We start from the raw sequence: 15,373 nt of genomic DNA, 5'->3' as shown, positions 1-15,373 counted from the left end.
TAGTAGCAGCATTCTTATTACATCATTCTTACTATAGGTGCGTTCAAGGAAAGTTTTTCCTTCTTTCTTTGCTATGTCAAAGCATAGGAGTAGACTTGGCTGGAAGAAGGCACATGAGCATTGCTGACTGCACATCTAGCAGTTCCTTTCATCTGCCATGGGAACAGGCAGGAACCAGGACAGGCAGTGCACTGTTGCTGAATACAGTGTGGGTCTTGCATTGCTGAATGAGTTTCCCCTGAAATTTTGAAATTTTTCCGCGCCATTTATTTTGAGCCAGTTGAAAATAGACTTGGGGTAAACTATTCAATATTCTGTAAAAAACCAAAGGCAGTTCATTATTGACTGGAGTTGTCTGCTGTACCAAAAAGCTTGACATCAGAAGTTTGCTTTGAACTATGCGATCAAATCCAGTTGTCAACAGAAACTTCATTTTGTTGTTATTGAATTGAGTTTCAAAAATTGGCATTGCTTCTACTGTCAGTAAATCTGGCCTTGTTTGGAGTTTGCCAACATAACTCAAGCCATCCAAAATTTTCTAGCTATCTGCAGCTGAGCAAGGATTCCTTTGTTCCAGACCCTTTCATGTACCATTACTTCTGGTGGCTAAGTACACATCCCCTTATCAAAGGAGAGTATTATAGCCTTTGTCAGAGTACCTAGTAGGTTGTACTGTTTGATTTCAAGGTATCATCCAATGTCCTCTGCAAGTATGGTACATTGTTTATTTATTTAGTTGTCTCAAGGCTACATGGTGTAGGAAAATTTCATTGCATCACTGTAGGATAAAAGTAACATGCTAAGTGAACATCAGTTCAGGAAATACTTGGCACTTGCTTTGAGTTCTAGAAGTTTGCATTTAAATTTGTAAAATTGAAAATACAGTAAACCAGGCCTAGATAATGAGTACCACTGATTTCTATGAAAAGACTCCCCCACACACACACTTTTAAAGGTGGAGGAAATGCAAAATCTTAGGTTTCCCATCTAAGAACTTTGGTATTTTATGTATCTTATGAAACAAAAGAAGTGCAGTAATTTCACTTTCTTTATGAATCTTTCTAGATACCGTCTTCAAACTGTCAAATCTCTGGCAGGGGTTAGCCTTATGTTGAGGTTACTCTGGGCATGTCTGAGGTGGGATGATATGGCTGCCAAACCCCCTCCTGGTGGAGGAACTACACGCACAGGTAGTCTTTTAAAGGAACATTTAATTTTGTTAATTTGTAAATTCTCTGATGGTGATTAAATATTCCTTCAGACTTGTGATAAGCTATGTACTCTGGAATCCGTGGAAGTGAAAGTTGATTTTGTGTCTTATTTTGGCTAGAATGGATGCACCCCATGCTTAGGTTTGTAGTCATAGAAAATTGAACCAGATTGTGACTGCCATCACCAAAACTACTCTTTATTACGGTTTCGTTCTGCTTCAAGGACATACTATGTTTCATTTAGGGACCTCTTGCAATTAACCTTACTATGTATATGAAAATGTTTGAAGAGCTTAATAGCTGTTCACCTAACCGTAGTAAAGTTAACCATGTCGAAGGTTCAGTGAACTTCATGTAACTGCAAGCGCAGATTCTATATTTAAACAGGAATATATTTATCAAGGAGAACATATTAAACACCAACAGTGCTACATTGTCTAAGACTCTCTCTCTCTCTCTCTCTCTCTCTCTCTCTCTCTCTGTATTCTGTTAGAATATATGGAATTCAGGACACATTGACTTACAAAAGTCTGGTTTTCTTTTACCTTATCATTTGCTGTCTCAGCAGTTAAGGTCTAGCACAAGCATCTCTTGTCAGCAAGTCGTCCCCAGTTTCAGTTGTTTTTAACAAACACCAATCTATAACTCTGGGATAAAAAAAAGACCAGAAGTTCTTTACTGTGTGCAAAAAGATCTTGGGGTCTAATTTTTCAAATACCAAAATCCCAAAGTATGTAAGTGGTGCACCTTGGCTCCAGAGAAGATATGCACAGTTGTGAATTGTTCATCTATTTGAATCCATAATTCAGATCTAGATCCTATGCATGTTGGCATAGTAGTAGCTCTGAATTTGGTTTTGATAATATTTTGTTGGCTCCAGAGTTGCATGAGCAGAACTCTGTTACTATGACAGGGCTTTTCTGTCTCTTTTTCTCCTTCCATTCAAAAAACATCTCCTAAAGAATGAAAAGCATCTGGAAGGTCAAAAGAAGGAATGGAAAGAGGCTGGCAGAGGGAGGAATCACCCAGGATCTGGCACAAACACATTGTATGGCCCCGCCATTGGGAGGTGCTCTGGAATGGCAGGTCTTACTAAGTGTAGGAGTTTTCAACTATTTCCCTCTTGCTCTACAGTCTCCTGTGCCCCTACCAGTGGTGGCATCACCACTTGTCTGACCTGAGCCTGCACCCCTGCAAAGTTTGGGCCCTGCAACTGCTGCAATTTGTTTGACAGCCAGTGAGCTTGTTCCCAGCCCCTCCATTATGTTAAGTCTTCCTCATGGGCACTTCTTCCTCACCCCACTGGCTTGTTCCTAGGGTGTAGTATTACAGGGCCTTCTACCCTCTGAGAAGGGATGGGGTCAAGCTGTCAGGTAAGCAGGAGTAGAGATGAGTGACATTGGGGTGTTACACATGCATCCAAGAGCCCAAACTTCTATATTGTCTTAGGCTTTGACACAACCTGGCACCAGACATAGGCTTATTCCCTGATCCACAGAAAGTGCAGGGGACTGTAGTGGTAGAACAAGACAGGAAAAGTCATGCTGTAGAAGTCCGTTCACTCTCTTGCAACTCCAGAGCCAACCCCTTGTTGTTTAGCTGATAAATTTTGTTCCTAGTGTCATTACACATATTTATAGATTTCTCTATAATCTGTAACTTCAGTTTAAGATACTGAATGTTTGAGATTGTATGATAGATAGCACAGTTGATTAAAACTTCCTTTGTAATTACAGAAATAATGTGTTGCACTAGAGATGACATGTTAATAATATTTTTAAAGACTGTTTATAGAACTTTTGCCCCTTTTAGGAAATTGGTTTTAAGCTCTTATGCCATTGAAACACTGAGTTTGTTTATTGTGACTCAGTTTAAACCTGGACTGATTTTTTTCCAAAACTCAAATTATTCAAACCATGATAGAATAAGCTGTGCCAATATTTGTGGTAAGACATTTTTAATTAAACTTGCTAATAAACCATAATGGAAATAAATGGTTGCAGAAACTTCGGAATTGGAAATTACAACAACTGAAATAATCAAACGGAGAGATGTTGGACCATATGGAATTCGATCAGAATATTGTATACGAAAAATCATTTGTCCCATTGGTGTTCCAGAGACTCCAAAAGGTAACTATGTATATAAAATTCCTGTTACATATAGAGAGGTGTATTTAGGAGGATTTTGTCATTTTATGGCCCTAGTTGATAGTTATGCTGAATATTTAACCTGATTTTTTTTAATGCAGAAACTCCTACACCTCAAAGGAAAGGTCTTCGGTCTAGTGCATTGAGACCTAAAAGACCAGAAACTCCAAAGCAAACAGGCCCTGTTATAATGGAAACCTGGGTAGCAGAAGAAGAACTGGAATTGTGGGAGATAAAAGCCTTTGCTGAAAGGTAAACTGACAGCTTAAACGAAGCTCTTTGTTTTACTTGTGTTGCACAAGTAGGTGGATAAATATTTCATTTCAGTTATCCATGCTAGGTTTTAAACCCATTAGTCTATTTTTCCATGATAATGAAACAATTTAACAAACTTAGGGCCCGAACCTAAACAACATGTGCTGGTGCACAGTGTTGAAAAATGTCATAAGGCATACCTGTGGCAGTTTCTGCTGGTCCAGCACCAGGGCAGGCTCAGCGCAAGCCCACGCTGAGCTAGCACTAGCTGGCAGACAGGAGTGTGCTGCTTGGAGCTCCAGGCAAGTGCTGGATGAGGGGCGGAGATAGTAGCAGGCTCTGCCACCAAATCCTGAACCCTTACGGGCGTGGGAGACCCATCGAAGCCGCCTGGCCATAGCACAGGCTCCCTTACCCCGTGTAGCTCCAGTGCTGCTTCCCAGCCCAGCTGGATGCAGTAGTAGCCATTTCAACACCAGTGCAGCCTTGGGCACTGGGAAGCTCAGGTTTGGGCTGCCTGCCAATAGCTTGTGATCAATAGCTTGTGTTCAGACAGCCAGATCTGAGCTTGCACTTATGAATGTTCTTTATATGAAGCCAAGCACATTGTGACAATTTTCTCAAGAACCACAGTCTAAGGCAGTGGTTTTCAAACAGGGATGTTGTGACACCCCAGCCTGAAGGCCCTGGCCTCTTTCCCCTACAGGGGCGGGGGCAGGGAGGAGACAGGGAGGAGGCAGCAACGTGATCCCCAGGATTGTGCTGCTCAGAGGGGTTGCAGGGACTGGGATGCACTCACCAGTCCCTGCAGCAGCTGTCCTGGAGTGCGGGGAGCCCTGCGTGAGCACCTGCAGGGTTCCCCAGCTTGTTAGAAGTGAAAGTGGAGCAAAGTGAAAGTGCACTGGTGAGTGCATCCCAGTCCCTGCAGCCCCCCTGAGCGGCGCAATCCTGGGGATTGCGTTGCCACCTTCCCGCTGCCTCCCCCGCCTCCGCAAGGACTTACAGTGGTGCAAACTCTCCTAGAGAGTTTGAAAACCACTGGTCTAAGGATAATGTTTTGAAATGCAACCTGTTGATACTAGAAAATGTCAAAGAGCAGTGCATACCCTATAGGCTGGGTAATTCTTTCATGTATTTAGTTGTTCATGTAATATATATGTTTTGTACTTATACTATCTAATAGTACCTTTCTGTTCTATGTTTCTGGCAGAGTGGAGAAAGAAAAGGCACAAGCAGTTGAGCAACAGGCTAAGGTTAGTGAACAGAAGAAGGCTGAGGAATTCAAGGCCCAAATGGAGGCTCAACTAAAACAACAGCGATTGGCTGCCCAGCAGGTGGGGTAGCCTGTTAATACCACCCGCCTGTTGACATTTGCAGTGTTGGATTATGCATCCTAAAGTCAACATGGAAGTGTCTACAAAGTTTTAAAAAGAAAGCACTTAAATTAACACATACAATTAAAACATTCATACTCCTAGTGGGAAACTACGGTGCTATTTTAAATTTTGCTGCCTGTTGTTTTCAGTTTTTTTCTTGTAATGTTTTGCCCAGATCCAATTTGTCTTAAAAAGTTAATGTAGAGGTTGCCCAGATAACTTAATGTTCTCTAACCTACTATAAGAATATTTGGCATCCTGCCAGTATAGAATTAGAGATGCTTCCACGTTGGAATGGAAATTTTTAACTTCAATGGATGCAAATGCAACCCACTAATTGACACATGCATGCAGTTTGAGGTCTCTCATTTTCTAGATAGTTTTTGCTCTCTGGCTTGTGCAGAAAATGGAAGTTCCCACTTGTCCAGGTATGCCAGTTAACAGAAATGTTTCTTAGAATTACAAGCCCCCCATCCCTCTGCTCCCTCACTTACCTGACAGAGCTCCCTTTGCAGCACTTGTGCCCTCCCTTCTTCTACAGAAGAGCCCTCTAGGAATGGAGACATTCCACTTTCTGCCATATGAGGGCTTTGTAAGAAAGGAAGTGAATGTTTCAATTTCTAGAGTACCCTCATAAAGTAGAAAAGAGAATGGAATGATGTTGCAGAGGAAGCCCTGTCAGCAAAAGGAGGGAGGGGGCTGGGAACCGTGTTTAAATAATGCTTAGTTGAGCAGCAAACTCATTTAACTAGCATCTCCACCCACCTGAGGCAATGGACAGGGATTCTGGCTAACAGGGTTTGCTGCTTAACCAAGTGCTTGTTAGTGCAGCTTTCCTTTTACTGCAGTAAAGAAGTGTGCCATTCTTCTAAAGTTCCTTCAGCACTTCCCGTTTTTAGCAGATCTACAACTATATTGCAAAATAGTGTTGAATTTAAGTAGCCAGTAAAATGTCTCTCCAGTAAAAGATAATTCCCAAATTTTCTCTAATAGTTTAATCCTGTTTTATATAAAATCTTACATTATCTGGTGCCTTATAACAAAATAAAAATAACACCCGAGTTCTCTACTAAATATATGAGCAGTCAAAAAGTTGCTTAGTGCTGGATTTGCTGTCAGCTTTGCAAGTTTTCTCCATAATTAATGCTCATTAGTTAATGTTTAATATTAATGAACTACTCTGCACAAAATCGCCTGAAGTGATGTACGACAAAATATATTGAATAATTTACAGTGACCCTCTGTGGTTTGCAGCATTGAAGGGAAGCTGCAAGGAACAGCAGCAAGACAGAGCTTTTGTGTTTTTGCTTGGGAATCTTTGCCAAGTGCTTACAAAGATCCTCCGTTTGAACAAAGCTAGAAGGAGGCCACTGGACTCAGTGCGTGAAGATGAATGTCAGGCAGGGCAGCTGTCCATGAGAGGGAGATATTTACTGTTTCCAGCATGACCCCTTGCTTCTCTTTTTTACTTACTTCCTTCAAATAAAACCCTTATCAGCAACAACTTGAAGCCTCCGCATCTCTTAGCTCCTTGGCATGTGATTCTCCACTCCCTATGATATTGTGCTTCCCCTTTGGAACAAGCAAGAAAGATGCAAATTTTTTTTTAAAAAAGACCAGCACGAGGGACCAGCAACAAATTGTTGCCTCATTCCATCCTGAATGCCCATTTGGCCCCCAGGAGGTAAATTTTCTCTTCTTACCCCTTAGTGCTATGCTTTTGGTTTGGGGGTCCCCCAATGGGCACCTCAAAAATCTGTGGCTCATGGGGGCTGCCAAGCTTGCTCAGTCCACATCAGGCTACTCCTGTAATTTACCAACTTAGCTATTTTTATGTGTACCAAGAGATTTTCCCCAGGTATGTAGAAACTACTATCTGGGCCCATTTCACGAGTAAATCTGTATTTCTGTAGCACTTCAGAGTTTTTCACATGCATGATCTTGTAATCCTAAAGTAGCTCAGTATTATGCCTGCATTATGAATGAGAGGTTGAGGCTGACTCACTAAAGGCCGCCTAATGGGCTTACAACAGAAGAGAGATTCAACCCATGAATGTCTTGATTATAATTCAGTCATAGTCACTATGGTATATCAGCCTCAGTCTGTTCTTGATTTCAGTGGATAATAGCTTATTATATTTGTGTTATTGCAGGAGCTCTCACATTGCTAAGTATGTCTATTGTTATGTTGACATTTCACTTTTAAAAAATTCTCCTATTTGAAATATGGAATAAGCTGTCAACAAGTGGAGTGGTAAATTGAGATCCAAGCCAGTGAATGGAACTGTGAAGTATAAAGTGCAATCATGTGTATGTTTATGCAAAAGTAAGTCCATTGGGAGCTGATGTTGTTGAGTGTGCTGGTAATCGCTGTCCTTTATTTTACCACCATTTCCAACTCTTCTAGAAGCGACTGGAACAACAAAAGCAGTTGCCTGCAGTGTGTGGGGCTACTACTGTTACAACTACTAGCAATACTGCAGCCACTGTTTCCACTCCTCAGAAAGTTATGGTAGGCCCATTACCACGCTCCGTGCCCAGTGGAGCCAAAGTAGTACTTGCTACTAAAGTAGGATCTCCAGCTACAGTAACATTCCAGCAGAACAAGAACTTCCATCAGACTTTTGCTACCTGGGTTAAGCAAGGCCAGTCTTCATCAGGTAAATGGTCAATATAGTAGTAAAAATATTATCAATGAACCGTCACGCGCACATGTGCATGCAGCATACTAATTTTTTATGTTAATGTTTCCATTGGTATATGCATTGGACAGCCCCAGGTGATCACTTCTGGGGCAGTGCTAGGCTCACAGCCAAGAGGTGCTTGTGTGGAGGTTCTGTTTATATAACCTGACACCTCTATGTACATCATGTGCTATTTCAGCAACTATTTCCATATTCATATGTAGCTATTTCCATATTCATATAATTCATTGTGGATTAGCACCTCTTAGACACAAGCCCTGGCAGCAGTGTCTCACTTTCTTGGATGGGTGTTGTCTCTCACCTGTTCCTATTTGGCATATTCCTTAGCTATATTGTTCAACTGAAGTGGAAAATAATTTTTTTCTATTGAAAATGGTCTTTCTTTTTAAACCGCTTGTAGTTTGCAAACAATGTATGTTAGCCCCGCAGTTTGTCAAAATGGGATGACTTCTTGTGTGGCCTTTCCTATGTTTTTGCATATAAGAACATAAAAACTGACTTGCTGGATTCAACCCTCAAGTTGAGCATTCTGTCTCCTTGGAAGGCTAGCACGGTGCCCTGGAAACCCCAGTTTGTATGGTAGTGATAAGCACAGAGTGTTTGTCCCCAGTATCTGCTAGTGAAAAATATAAATATTCATTTAACCATTATATCTCTCATGTATTATATTTATTATTTAAGTTCGTGGCCACCAGGGATGGGAAGGTCCATCGCAACTTGACTCAAGTTGAGTCTAGAGTCAATTAGTGCAACTGGACTAAAAAACAAGTCATAACGGGGGCACTTTCCAAGTTGCCAAGTCACCCTTCTGCGACTCTAAAGGATTTGAGTCAAGTGGCCTCCTTTAAAAAACCTACTGTGGAAAAAAATGGGGCTGTTGCTGGGCTATGTGTGTATGTCAGAGTTCTCCTTTAATGCTCTGCAGTCCCTACCCATCTGTAAACAGGGTGGAAGGGATGGGAGGAACTGCGAGACAGCAGGGACAGAAGCAGCAAGAAGGAGGAGGGTCACACGCAGCAGCTGCAAGGCTTACCAGGATGACCCAGTCCCTTGCAGCTGTACTCAGAAGTAGTAGCCAGATTCTGCAGCCAGATTCAATGAAGGTTCCCCCTCCCAAGTAACATCGGAGCCCATAGAAGCCATAAGGTTGGAAAGCATGTTTGCTATTAACCGCCTCCCTCCTGCTTCCTAGCCTCCTTTTTCCCTCACCAGCTAATCCTAAGGTAAGGACTCCCTTGGGCGGCTCTTCCTGCCCTCCCTTAGCCAAATAAAATATCAGATTTCCCATCCTGCGTCCAGTGACCATTGGTCCTTCCTATCAGAGATGGGCAAAACAGCTCACTCCTGCCTCCCCCCTTCCACCCATGCAAAAGCAAACATTAACCTTCCCTGCCTCCTGGGAACCTCCCTGTTTCTTGCCCGGTTTGAATGATGACTCTACAAGGTCTTTCACGCTGTGAAAACAGTAAGCAAACACACCCAGACATAGGCAGACTCGAGTTTGTATGTGTAGGAGCGAGCGCAGAGTCAGGGGGCCTCTGACTTGAGTGTTTTTCCAAGTTTTCCACGCTCACTACTCATTTTCGCAACTTGAGTCCAAGTTGAATTCCCAACCCTGGTGGCCATTGCCATTGTGTTGTATGGTGCTTCTTTTTTGTCTTGGAAGCCTTCACTGAGTCATAGCCTGAGTCATAGGAGAGATTTTTTTTAAAAAAAATTATGAATTCACCGTTTTATTAACCCCAATCATGCCCTTTCCCCAGTTTTTCCCTCTCTGAATTAAAGATTCCCAACATTTTTAGCCTTTCTTTGTGGAGAAGATTTATTTAGAATACATAATGTTTTGAATACAGCCACACCATAGATTTACAGAAAGGCCTCATAATCTTTGGTGTCAGTGACACCAAATGTCATGTACAGGTGACAGTAAAGAAGAAGAGATTATCTTATTACTGATGTATTAGAATTGGAAACTGACCATTAGCTTTATTTTTTTAGCCTCAAGCACAAGTGCGACATCAGCGACAACCATTTCCAGCAGTGGGCAGACGTTCCAGATTTCAAGCAGTCCAGTAACAATGGCAGGCAAAGTGATAACAAAGCTGCCTCTACCTGCAAACAGCAAGATAGTTGCTGTTAATGTACCAGCAACTCAAGGAGGTAGGGGGAAAATGTCATGAAAAACTTTGACTTACTGGCAAAAATTTTTCCAGTAGATTGATCTACAATATGTGAGATAGAATTCTTACCATGTCAATGGGAATTTGTTTCCAATTATATATCTTTGATATCCCTTTGCTGACCTCCATAGCTTTGCGTACTTTTGAAATCCTTCATGTAAAAAGCTACTTTCAGGCTTAATGGAATGACTGCAAATGCTTTTCCTTTTGTTGGGAAGCAAGTCATATTCTCATTGTTCACAATTGGAATTCTAATGCTTTCATTTGTCTACTTTTGATTTTTAGCTCTCTTGTCACTTTATTCAGGAGCAGTTTGACTTCTGGGGCAGATGTAAAATTGGGCCTTAATGTAGCAAGGGGTTAAGAGTGAGCTGTTGGATTGTGCAGTGCCTCTCAACAGAGCAAATTCCTCTCTTCTACTGTAACTGTAGCAGGAAATCTGGTTATCGTGTAGTTCACATTAGTGCCCACTTGTCCCTGAACTGAGAAAAAGTTCAGAGGAAGTTTCAGGGTGAGAGGGTGCTGAAATCAGAAGAGAATCTGCATTTTTTAACCATGGTTTCAGGGCTTTCTTAATCTTTGTGGGCTCCTTGCAAGAGGTATCTGCCTGACCAGATATTAGCTAAAAGAAAACCCATTCTGCCTTAACTCCTTTGTAAGAAACTTCCTGAGTTTAGACTAGTAACTTTACTTACAAGTTAGTTCATGTTCTTCTGTTCTGTTTGAATTTAATAATAATAATAATATTAATAATAATAATATTAATAATAATAATAATAATAATACAGGTATTTATATACCACCTTTCTTGGTCTTTATTCAAGACTTTATTCAAGGCGGTTTACATAGGCAGGCTATTTAAATCCCTGTAGGGATTTTTACAATTGAAAGAAGGTTCTGTCTTTCAAGAACCACAACATTCAGATGTTTTTCTGATCTGGTTTCACATTCTGGCCTCCATCCTCCCACGCTCAGAGCAGATGGAATAACTTGGCTCAGCTTATCAGCTGCTTCAAGGTCTCACGGTGCCGGTGTCCTCGAACTGGCGACCTTGTGGATGTTATCTTCAGGCAAATGGAGGCTCTACTCTCTAGACCAGACCTCCTGCCCAAAACACAGTATAGTTCTGCGAGAAACACTCACACAGTATTAAACTTCCTCAAAAGTTCTGTACAGTGTTTCAAATCCTTCAGATATTGTTTTTTAAGTAAGTAAAAAAATCCCTCAAAATGAGTTATGTAACCTAGAATATCAGAGTGTAATTTGTGACTGGATAGGTGTTCTTAAATTAGTATATTCTTAATTTTTTTTCTATTAGGTGTAGTTCAAGTACAACAGAAAGTGTTGGGTATCATTCCATCAACTACTGGAGCAAATCAACAAACCTTTACTTCATTCCAGCCAAGGACAGCAACTGTAACTATTAGGCCAAATAACGCAGGGACTGTATGTACTACAACTACTTCACAAGTAAGATGGTTTTTAAAAAGAAAAAAATTAAGATAACTTCCATAAACCGCTTTGGGACAAGTCCAGATTTAGTTGGATTCTTAAATGTTGCAGTTGTGGGATACTGTACACCGTTTTTGAAAACTATTCTTTTACTTTGTATTGTTCAATGTTTCATGATTCTGAACTGTGCTGTTGCACTATGAGCTGGCTTAACTGGATTGAATTTCTACATAAATTGTGTATACTGTGATTTAACAGGGTCTCAAAAAGAGGCATGTAGATGCTCTTGGGACTTTAATCAAGGCTTGCCAAGGCTTAACCTGGAGTCTGTTCTTAGTGTCCAAACTTGGATCTGAAATGTGTAGTGCCGGGGGGTTCTGTATCTGCGAATCCCATGTCCGGAGGCCTGCTCCAGAGGAGAAGGAAGCTGGGATCCCCTCCCCTAACTTTGGAGGGTTTCTGAGGCCCGCAGAGGCTGCACACAACTACTGTGAGTTTCAGAAGGACCAAAAGGGGGGGGGAATGTGACTTCCAACTTTTTGATAAAACTGAAAGTTGCTTTTTTTTTTTACACCTTTTTGGCCATTCTGAGACCCATGGCGGTCATGTGTGGCCTTAAGGCTTCAGAAAATGAGCCCTGCTCTCCTTGTCTCTGGAGGGTGGGGGGGCAATCTCCCTTATCCGCAGTTTCAGTTAATTGCAGGGGTTCTGGAACAGAACCCCAGCAGATATGGGCATGCATGTATTAAGAAACTGAGACTATGGAGAAACAGCCTTTTCTTTACCATCAGGTGACCATAGCCTGCACTCAGTTCAACCAGGATTAGCAGAGAGGCCTTGCAGATTAGATGTGTGATTTCCAAGCTGATTTCCTATCATTTCTCATTTTGGAAATTAAACATTGAGTGCCATGCAACTTTCTATTATTTGGTCTTCTTAGAAACATAGAATTGTCTGTTTTGTCAGTACCCCTTCAGTGGATAGTTACCTTTGGGAATTACCTTAAATCAGTGGGTAATTGTTTCTTGGCCTGTATCAGATGCCACAGCACCCCTCCCTTCTCACCTTTTGAAAAGTCCCTTAAAAGTGTACTGCTTTCCAGGTGCTTTTAGGGATCTACTTTTCTTTTAATGTCGAAAAGACACCTTCCACCGTTTACATTTTTTTAAATATTTATGTAACTGCTGCAATAATTTTATGACTAAAGTAGACTGCATATTGTTTGATGGGATGGCACTATGTGAATAACACTTCATGATAAGCAATATTAATAGGGATTTTCAGAAGTGTAGAGGCCAAACTAGAGAAAAGCAGGTTCAGCTGGTTCGTTAAATAAAATTAATTTTTTCAAAAGATATGTTAGTATCCATTGATTAGTTTTTTTATATTGTAGTCAACTTTTGTGTATTTACCTTTATTCTCAAGTAGAACATTTTCCTTTTTACTTGTGCAGGTAATGTCTGGTACACCTCTCCGGCCTGGGATGACTGTCATAAGGGCACCAATTCAGCAATCTGCGTTAGGAAAGACCATAATTCGAACACCTGTAGTGGTACAGCAAGGTATTCTTCCAGCCAGTAGGTTAATTTTGGTTTTAAAATTTCCAGTTTGTGAAATCCATGGTTTGTGTCTCCATTTAAAAATCTTTGTTATATCATCCATAGTAGTTCAGACATTCTGTGCTTTAAATTACTGATAAGCAGTTAAACGGCTAAGGCTCAAGCAGCTTAACAATTTTTAAAAAGTGAACTGCATGCATTTAAAAAGTTAAACATTTGATTATAATACTTTAAAACATGAAGCTTTATGCATCTGAATCATAAACATAATAAATACTCTGGCCAAACTTACTGCCTAAACTTAAGCAAAGGGCGTACTGTAACCCAGTGGAATTTTTGTCTGTTTCTCCTAGGTACAGCAATCATCCATAACAAACCCAAAACTGCTGCTGAGACAACTTTATGTTTTAAAAGCATTTTGCTGTATAGCCCTATGGGGCTAGTTGCACTTTGAGAAAAACTAGTGCAGAGCCCCTTAAATTAGCAGAATTTATTCCACATTTCTTTTAGTTCTGGCCCATACTATTACATTTCAATATGGTCTGATGCTGCAAAATACTAGGCCAGTAGGTATACCCTGTTTAAATATATTTGCAGTGATATGAAGAAACAAATGTATATTATTCTGATTTTACCAGGACTTAAAGAACTTGCTAGTAACTTAGGAGAAATAACTAGTGGTGCTTATTTTTTTAAATATTTTAAATCTTTGTACAGGCCAGACCCAACAAGTAGTGACCCAGATAATAAGGGGTCAGCCTGTTTCAACTGCGGTGTCTAGTGCTACAACGGTTTCTACAAGTCAAAAGGTAGCAACAACTCCTGGAACACCTTCGCAGCACATACAGCCGCCAACGGCACCACCACACCCTCCTCGTCCTCAGCAGGGTCAGGTGAAACTTACAATGGCACAGCTCACACAGCTCACACAAGGACAGGTGAGCAAAAGTGATTGTGGTATCTTGACTGAAATGATGGTGTGTCTTTACTTGCATGTGTCTTTACTTTCAATGTTCTACATTGAACTTAATAGGCAGAATGTTGAAATACATACTTTCTGTATAAACATTCAAACCTACACTTTGCAAAGCTAACATTATGTGACTTTCTACATTTTTGTTAAAGAGTTGGGAAAATATTAAAGAATGCTGTGCCTCTTGTTATATATTAGGTTAAATTAAAGTTCAGTTTTCCTACAACTGAAGATAAATTGTAGGGCTGAGCTAAAACTATCAATTCAGTTTCACTTAACTAGGACATGTTATATAGGGATGTATAGAGTGGGAAGTCGGCAGGGTTTTTCCCTTTCACAAAACACCAGAACCAAGGGATATCCACTAAAATTGAGTGGTGAATGATAAAATAACTGCATACTATTGCAAATCTTGCACCATTTAATTATAAGTCTCTAGAACTACTGTAGTGTTCAGAAAAATTCAGTTTTTTCAATTAATACAGTATACTATAATCTGTATTAAGTTATGAAAAATACTCTATTTTATTCTTTTATTCTTTATTTTATTCTTCAGCTTTTTAAAAAATGGTGCATTTTACTTCTGCAAAAATAAATGAACACTTAGGGCGCAATCCTAACCAACTTTCTAGCACTGACCTAGCCACAGTGCAACCCCAAGGTAAGGTAACAAACATGCCCTTACCTTGAGGAGGTCCCCTTGACTACCTACCCACTTCAGGACACAGTGCACGCCACATTGGCATAACTGTATCAGTATTGGAAAGTTGGTTAGGATTGTGCCCTTAGTCACATTTAGACATTGGATATCTTCTTTTTCTAATTTTAGATCTGATTCAGATTATATAGCCCTCTGCAGTTCTTCCTGATCTGTTCCTGGTTGGTGCAATTGATCAGCTTTTCAGAAAATCTTCCTCTTTTACATAGATAATTTTATGTTCTGTTCATTTCAGATGTCAAAACCCATGAAAAACCTCATTGGTTCTGCAACTCATAATAAAGTTAGGTATTAACTTTGATTCTTCTTTTTTTTTTAGGGTGGCAGTCAGGGTTTGACTGTGGTAATTCAGGGGCAGGGTCAAACAACTGGCCAGTTGCAGTTGATTCCACAGGGTGTAACAGTAATACCAGGACCAGGCCAGCAGCTGATGCAAGCAGCTATGCCAAATGGAACCATTCAGAGATTTCTTTTCACACCATTATCAGCAGCAGGGACTGCAGCTAGTACAACCACCACCACCGTTTCCACTACAACACCAGGTAGGGTGTTTTATGTATTGTTTGAGAGACCGCCTTCTTCTGTACAATCAGTCTTGTCCTCTGCAGTCATTGGAGAGGACCCTTTTGTGGGTGCGAAAGGTGAGAGGGTTGATGGCAAGCAGTAGGGCCTTCTCTGTAGTGGCACCGGTTCTATGGAATTCCTTCCCCTTTAGCTTATAAACTGTTCCTAACTTAGAGGTTTTTGACAGAACCTAAAGACACTTCTTTTTACATTTGCCTTCTGAGTTCAGG

General features: G+C 40.7%; 1 protein-coding gene across 7 annotated transcripts in view; it reads left to right on the top strand.

Annotated features, from left to right (window-relative positions):
* Positions 1–15,373, top strand: part of BPTF (bromodomain PHD finger transcription factor) — an 85,236-nt gene that overhangs the window by 52,317 nt on the left and 17,546 nt on the right. For 4 of the 7 annotated variants that reach the window (XM_066613842.1, XM_066613843.1, XM_066613837.1 and 1 more), the window contains 10 exons: positions 1,066–1,190; positions 3,215–3,343; positions 3,463–3,613; positions 4,827–4,950; positions 7,400–7,652; positions 9,696–9,857; positions 11,196–11,347; positions 12,783–12,906; positions 13,606–13,826; positions 14,899–15,121. In XM_066613842.1, coding sequence (XP_066469939.1) covers positions 1,066–1,190; positions 3,215–3,343; positions 3,463–3,613; positions 4,827–4,950; positions 7,400–7,652; positions 9,696–9,857; positions 11,196–11,347; positions 12,783–12,906; positions 13,606–13,826; positions 14,899–15,121 — 1,664 coding nt within the window. The remainder of the gene's footprint in view (positions 1–1,065; positions 1,191–3,214; positions 3,344–3,462; positions 3,614–4,826; positions 4,951–7,399; positions 7,653–9,695; positions 9,858–11,195; positions 11,348–12,782; positions 12,907–13,605; positions 13,827–14,898; positions 15,122–15,373) is intronic. The other 3 variants (XM_066613844.1, XM_066613838.1, XM_066613841.1) reach the window with 2 other exon arrangements.

Source organism: Tiliqua scincoides, chromosome 2 (assembly GCF_035046505.1).
Source record: "Tiliqua scincoides isolate rTilSci1 chromosome 2, rTilSci1.hap2, whole genome shotgun sequence".
In the NCBI taxonomy this organism is placed as follows: Eukaryota; Metazoa; Chordata; class Lepidosauria; order Squamata; family Scincidae; genus Tiliqua; species Tiliqua scincoides.
This window is presented reverse-complemented; position numbering and strand designations above follow the sequence as displayed.